General features: G+C 52.0%; 1 protein-coding gene across 1 annotated transcript; it reads left to right on the forward strand.

Annotated features, from left to right (window-relative positions):
* Nucleotides 1-859: 859 nt before the first annotated feature.
* On the forward strand, nt 860-6,181 carry Pebp1 (phosphatidylethanolamine binding protein 1). The gene is made up of 4 exons (XM_036172599.1): nt 860-1,080; nt 2,320-2,429; nt 2,742-2,842; nt 5,340-6,181. The coding sequence occupies exons 1-4, from the start codon at nt 883-885 to the stop codon at nt 5,555-5,557; spliced, it is 627 nt and encodes a 208-aa protein (XP_036028492.1). The 5' UTR covers nt 860-882; the 3' UTR covers nt 5,558-6,181.
* Nucleotides 6,182-6,605: the final 424 nt, after the last annotated feature.

Below are 6,605 nucleotides of genomic sequence, written 5' to 3' on the forward strand. Positions count from 1 at the left end.
GGCTGCTCTGCCTAACTGCAAAGCTGCCCAGCTTTGCTCACCCTTCTCAGTTCCATTTCTCCCTTTCAGGGCTTCTGGGATGACCTGGGAGCCACACAGGAAATATCCACATTCTGAGGCTATCTGATTGGTAACCTAAATTCCATTTTGTCTTGTAAAGTCACACACTGTCCGCAGGAGAACTTGTTCCGGTCTGATAAAAGCAGCCGCCATCTCCACGAGCTCAGCTGTGGCTATTTGGCAAGCCACGGTCAAGAAGGGGCTTGCTTGTAGACGGTGGACAGGCTCTCCTAGGAGGCGGGGGTTATCTTTGAAGCCTCAACCAAGATCCAGCCACTCCTCCCAACCAGGTGTAAGCAATTCTGCCCTAACTTGCAGGCATACAGGCTGGAAGGTTTATTGAAAAGAGGTCCCAGTGTGGGCATTTATGGGGCGGTGGTGAGGCCATCATCTGTGTTGGGCGCAGAACTTTCAGTCCGGCTGCTTTGGGGTCACCCACATTCTGCAGATCAGCCCAACAAATCCACTGATTCCCCGGGGGTTGAACGTTGGTGGCATTTAAAAATCGTTTAAAACAACAAAAAAAGATAATCCAGGGAAGAAATCACGCTCGTTTTAAGAAATGCAAGGGAAAGAGCAAGGCCTTATCCTTGGGAATTGCGAAATGGGGCAAAGAGTCCTCCAAATACAGAGGAGGAGAAGCGAGAAAAACAACCTAAACCATAGTAGCTTCGAATGCAGAGCCCGGCAGGCGCCGGCGCAGGAAGGTTCGTAATCACCCGGGCTCTTGGACCGCCCCGCTCCGGATCAGCCAATCAGAGGGCGAGGGGCGTGACCTGCCTTGAGATTGGCGGAGAGGCGGCGGCTAATTGCGCAAGCGCCATGGGTTCGCGGCACTCGGGACTCAGCGCGTGTGTCCTGGCCGTCGTCGCCGTCGCTGTCGCCATGCCTGCCGATATCAGCCAGTGGTCCGGGCCGCTGAGCCTGCAGGAGGTGGATGAGCGTCCCCAGCACGCCCTGCGGGTGGCCTACGCCGGGGTGGAGGTGGACGAGCTGGGCAAAGTGCTGACGCCCACCCAGGTACCGCGCCGGCCTGCGGGCGGGCGAGGCCCGGGAGCTGCGGGACGGAGCAGGCCTCGCACCCAGGGCCTCCGGGCTCAGTTTTTGCAGCCCCAACTGCGGGACAGGAGTCTCACCCGACAGCCGGGGGCATCTTATGTAACCCTTTTTCACTGTCCAGAACTTGCAGCCACCCCCAGCGAGCGGCCTGCACTTCGCAGGGCTGCAGGGCCAGCGCCTTCCCATTACCTATGTTGCTGGTGGGGGCGGGGGCGGGATGCTGAACCCCAAGAGCGGCTCCAAGCTCAGAGAAACTAGGTCTCACCCTTCAGCTTGTGTATTTAGAGCACAAGGTTTGGGATGGTGACTTGGAAGTTTCCAGCGGGAGGCCTGGCCGGTCTCCATTGTCCCAGAGTTTGTACGTGTCCTTGGGCGTTCTCATTTTCTGAGCTCTTGAACTTGTTCAGTAAAGGCAGATTACGTATCAGCTGGCCACTATATTCAAAGGCATGGTAGCTCAGGACCCCAATAAGATTGTGGAGGACGACTTGGTGTTACGGTTGGACAACTGTCTTACCACTTTCTGTTAATAACGTGGGAGGGAATAATGTTGCTAAGGCTGGTGTGTGTGTGTGTGTGTGTGTGTGTGTGTGTGTGTGTGTGAGATGTAGGATCTCAACTGTGTAGTGCTGACTGGCCTGGAACGGACCTCACTATATGACCAAGCTGCCCTTGCACTCAGAGATCCAACTGCTTCTGCCTCCCAAGTGCTGGGAATTAAAAGCATGCGCCCCATCTGGTTTCTTCTTTTTAAGATTTGTTTTATTGTTATTGATATGTCAATGTGTGGGTGTATGTGAGCAAGAGCAGGGAGCTGTGGAGGTCAGAAGAGGCATCAGATCCCCTGGAGCTGGAGTTGCAGGCAGTTAAGAACTGCCCCACACCCCACATGCCTCCCCTCCCCCACGGGTGCTGGGAATGTCTGTTCTTTGGAAGAGTTCTTAATGGAGGAGCTTGCTCTCCAGCCCCAAGATTCAGGGTTTTAATAGAGGTCATACTCAGGAACTTCCATTAATCTGCTGTTGTAGACTATAGTAGAATACGTGGATGAAGATACAGTAAACTATTTTTGTATCCTTAGTTAAAATGTCAGTAAAAAAAATAATCCTCATGTATTACCTTTTAGGAATATAAGGCTGCAAGGTGTTGAATTTGAGAGCATTTCTGAATTTTTAACCTCAAACTGGTTCGCTCCTACAGGTTAAGAATAGACCCAGCAGCATTTCTTGGGATGGCCTTGACCCAGGGAAACTCTATACCCTGGTCCTCACAGACCCTGATGCTCCCAGCAGGAAGGACCCCAAATTCAGGCAAGTTGGGGAAAAGATGGTGAGAGGCAGTCAGTCATCCAGATACGACCTGTCTGGTGGAAGTTCCTAGCTAGACAGGAACCCATAGACCTCCTGGGATTACAGCCTGGTTTGTAGTGCTGGGGTGGAAGGCCACCTGAGCCACATCCTCAGCCCCGAAAACGGGGTTCATACAACCCTCTCATTTGTATGGGCTTTCCTGCTCTATCATCTGCCATTGCAGCCCAGCATGGAGTAGGTGCTTGTCACATACCTGTCATCTGGTGCTCACAGTCACTTGTTCGTTCTCTCTCTCTCCTCCCCTCTCTCCAGGGAGTGGCACCATTTTCTGGTGGTCAACATGAAAGGCAATGACATCAGCAGTGGCAAGGTCCTCTCCGATTACGTGGGCTCTGGGCCTCCGAGTGGCACAGGTCAGTCAGTAAAGGTTGCTTCAGGGGTGGGGTGTGTCTCCTCAGGGAGACAGAAGCCTGCTTGCTCACCCGTCCAGGTGAGTCCTTTCCAGCGCAGTCCTCAGCTTGAAGGATTGTGGGGGTTCTGACTGGGCAGGTCCTCTGTAGAACCACTTCTTGGACTCCTAGAAAGCTGTATCAGTGTATGATTTTGGTGGTCTTGAAAAATTACAGCTGGGGCCCTCAGATGCTTTAGGCAAGGTCTTGTCCCTGGGCTGTCAAGTGCTTTGAATAAGTAGGGGCACAGAGAGCAGGCAGTGCTGTAGGGAGCTTGGAGTGGGTTTCTGGGGCCTGTATGTGGGGCAAATGAAGTTGAGCCCCTCTGGTCCCTGACTAATCTGCTTCCTGTGATCTTGGGAGTTTCTAATCTTATAAACAGGTAGTGATCACCATTTTCATACCAATGTCCAAAGACTGCCTTTTATATCCTTTATAACCCCTTTTCTCCCCAAAATGTGGTTGGGTACCTTGAAAAGATTTGGAAGACTGTAGTGACCCACATTGAACTCACGCTGTGTTTTGTGTTTACGTGGACAGTGTGAGTCAGTGAGAGAGTCAGCTCCGACTTTGAAGTTCCCCAAGTTGCACACGTACCCGTGGAGCTGGTGGGGGACATAGTTACTGCCTGTTGCCTGTTGCACGGTGTTCCCATTCGCTGGAACACGGCCACGGCGGTATGGGTGATGCATGGCAGAATGCGACCTTCTGTGCATTGTTCCACCCGGAGGACTGACTGGAATAACAATAAGAACCCGATAAGGACAAGGACCGTTGCTCATGGCTCCCCTTGCCGAAGGCTGGGCAGCTTCCAGGTGGCCTAAAGGCCTCTCGCATGTTCATTACAGGAGAATCAAAAAACAAATTTCTGGGGACTCTGAGGTTCTCCAGGGCACCTACGGAAGGAGGTGATTTAATTATAGACGGGCGGCCCTGGGGAGTAAAGTGGTTCTCTCGAGGAGGAGCTGTGCTCTGCTTCCAAGACTAGAAACCCCAGCAGCTCTCAGGTGCCCTGCAGGGTTAGCCTGTGTAATAACTGATGGGTCAGAAGGTTTCAGACAGAGGATTTGAGGCACACACATCTGGACACCCCAGGAAGATGGAGGCTCTTCCTGTCGCCTCGAAGGTTTCACAAGTGGCCTTGTTCCTGTGGCTCCCTTAGAGCTCAGCGTTTTCTGCCACCTGCCTCCGTGGGTCACTTTGGCCCCCACATTTCCAGTGGGCAGAGTGTGTGGGGTGTGTTAACCTGGTGAGCAGTCATCCTGGTTCTAGTTCGTATCACTAATTGGTATCCCCTGTTCCTGTGCCTCACGGTTCAGCCTTCCTCCTGCTGGGCACTTGGCCTGTGGCCAGGATGTGGGTGTTGGGAAGAGAGCCACTGTGTGCCTTCCTGGCCCTTCTCGGCAGGGGGTTCCATCGCTCTTGGGTGGACATCCCAGGTCTAAGGGTTGATCTGGAGTTCTCCAAAATGGACGTTATGCACCCTGATCAGCTTGTATGAGGCTTTTGTGAGTCTGTGAAATCCTGGAGGTCATTGATACTTTTATGATGGGTGGCATACTGTGGCTTCCTTGTCCAGCACTGATGGATGATCACCGCTTCTGTCTTTACCATCCCTGAACATGTTAAAAAAAAAAAAAAGAGGAAGAAGAAGAAGGCTTTTAAAAAAGTGGTTAAGGGCTGGAGAGATGGCTCAGAGGTTAAGAGCACTGACTGCTCTTCCAGAGGTCCTGACTCACAACCATCTGTAGTTAGATCTGGTGCCCTCTTCTGGCCTCCAATCAATAATACATGCTGTATACATAATTAATAAATAATTTTTTTTTTTTGAGCTGAGGATTGAACTCAGGGCCTTGCGCTTGCTAGGCAAGCACTCCACCACTGAGCTAAATCCCCAACCCAATAAATCTTTAAAAATAAATAAATAAATAAGTGGTTAAGCTGGGCGGTAGTGGCACATGCCTATAATCTCAGCACTCGGGAGGCAGAGGCAGGTGGATCTCTGTGAGTTCGAGGCCAGCCTGGGCTACAAAGTGAGTTCTAGGAAAGGCGCAAAGCTACACAGAGAAACCCTGTCTTGAAAAACCAAAAAAAAAAAAAAAAAAAAAGTGGTTAAAACCATATGATTTTGGGTTGGGGATTTAGCTCAGTGGTAGAGCGTTTGCCTAGCAAGCACAAGGCCCTGGGTTCAGTCCTCAGCTCTGGAAAAAAACAAAAAAAACCAAAAACATGATTTTGACATAGTTTCATGTAGCTCAGACTGGCTTTGAACTTTTGCAGAATGACCTTAACTCCTCATCCGAGTGCTGGGGATACTGGTGTGCATCACTACACACTGGACGTTGTGCTGTCTAGAAAACCAAGCTGGGGATTTTCGTACATGTTAGACAACAGTCTTCCCAACTGGGGCTCATCCCCACCCCATACTCACAGTCTGGGTGGTGCTTGCCTCTCCCTGCAGGCCTTCACCGCTATGTCTGGCTGGTTTACGAGCAGGACAAGCCGCTGAACTGCGATGAACCCATCCTCAGCAACAGGTCAGGAGACCACCGTGGCAAGTTCAAGGTGGCGGCCTTCCGCAAGAAGTACCACCTGGGAGCCCCAGTGGCGGGCACGTGTTACCAGGCCGAGTGGGATGACTACGTGCCTAAGCTGTATGAGCAGCTGTCCGGGAAGTAGGGAGCCGGCAGTCCTGGGGACCCCCCACAGTATTGTCCAGTTGTACAAAGCATGCCGTTTCTCCTCCTTCCTTCCTCCCTTCCTGCCCCCTCGCAGGGAGTCCTGAGCTGAGCTAGGGTAGAAGTTTAGGGTGATTTCCCGCTACCCATCCGTATGATTCTACTAGTCGCATCCTGGTTTGTGTTTGTTCCAATTTAGGCTCCATCCGGGGGGTGTTTGGTGTTCTGATGGAGCCACTGTATTGTTAGTTTAAGAAGCGCAACTCTGAAAAGTAAGACACTCTGCCGAGGCCGGGTCTGTGGGCTAGTGTTGTCCGTCTGTGGTTTGACAAGGGCTAGGTACAGAACCAGGCACGGTGGCATCTTCTGAGATGTGTTTTGGGAGCTCTGTCCCCCAACTGAGACAGCCCAAGGCTTCCATGTCAGCTAAGCCCCGAGAGTCCGTATTGGTCAGGTCTTGATGTCCTGTTACTAAAGACCAGGGCTGCTGTGCTGAGGCGTGGCCATGGAGAGGACCCCTGCTAAGCCTTGCTTCTCAGCATTGTGAGCAAAAGTCACTGAAGTTGCTACTGTTTTAATCCTGTCTGTTCATCGGCAAATAAAAATAAAAGGCATTGGACTCAGACGTGCAGGTACTTTCCTTCCTGTGTCTGGGTTTCACACACGGGCGGAGTCAAAGCCCTCTGAGGCAAGCAGCGATGCGTTCTGGCCACAGGGAGGGTTCTGCCATCCTTCCGATCCTTGTGGGTGCTTAAGGGCAGTGGGAGCAATGCTCACAGTGGAGTCAGGAATGGTGGCGCACGCCTTTTGTCCCAGCACTTGGGAGGCAGAGGCAGGTAGGTCTCTGTGGGTAGGCTAGCCTGGTCTCCACAGTGAGACTGTCTCAACAAGAATGAAAAAACAAACAAACTCCCAGGCTTCAGGCTGGCCTGAGAATGGTGGATCAGACTTGCAGTCTCAGCATTTGGGAGGCTGAGGCAGGAGGATCGCGTGAGTCTGGAGACAGCTTGGGCTACATAAAAAATAATAAAGGCCACTGAGATGATTCA

This window comes from Onychomys torridus, chromosome 22, assembly GCF_903995425.1.
Source record: "Onychomys torridus chromosome 22, mOncTor1.1, whole genome shotgun sequence".
NCBI classification, from domain to species: Eukaryota; Metazoa; Chordata; class Mammalia; order Rodentia; family Cricetidae; genus Onychomys; species Onychomys torridus.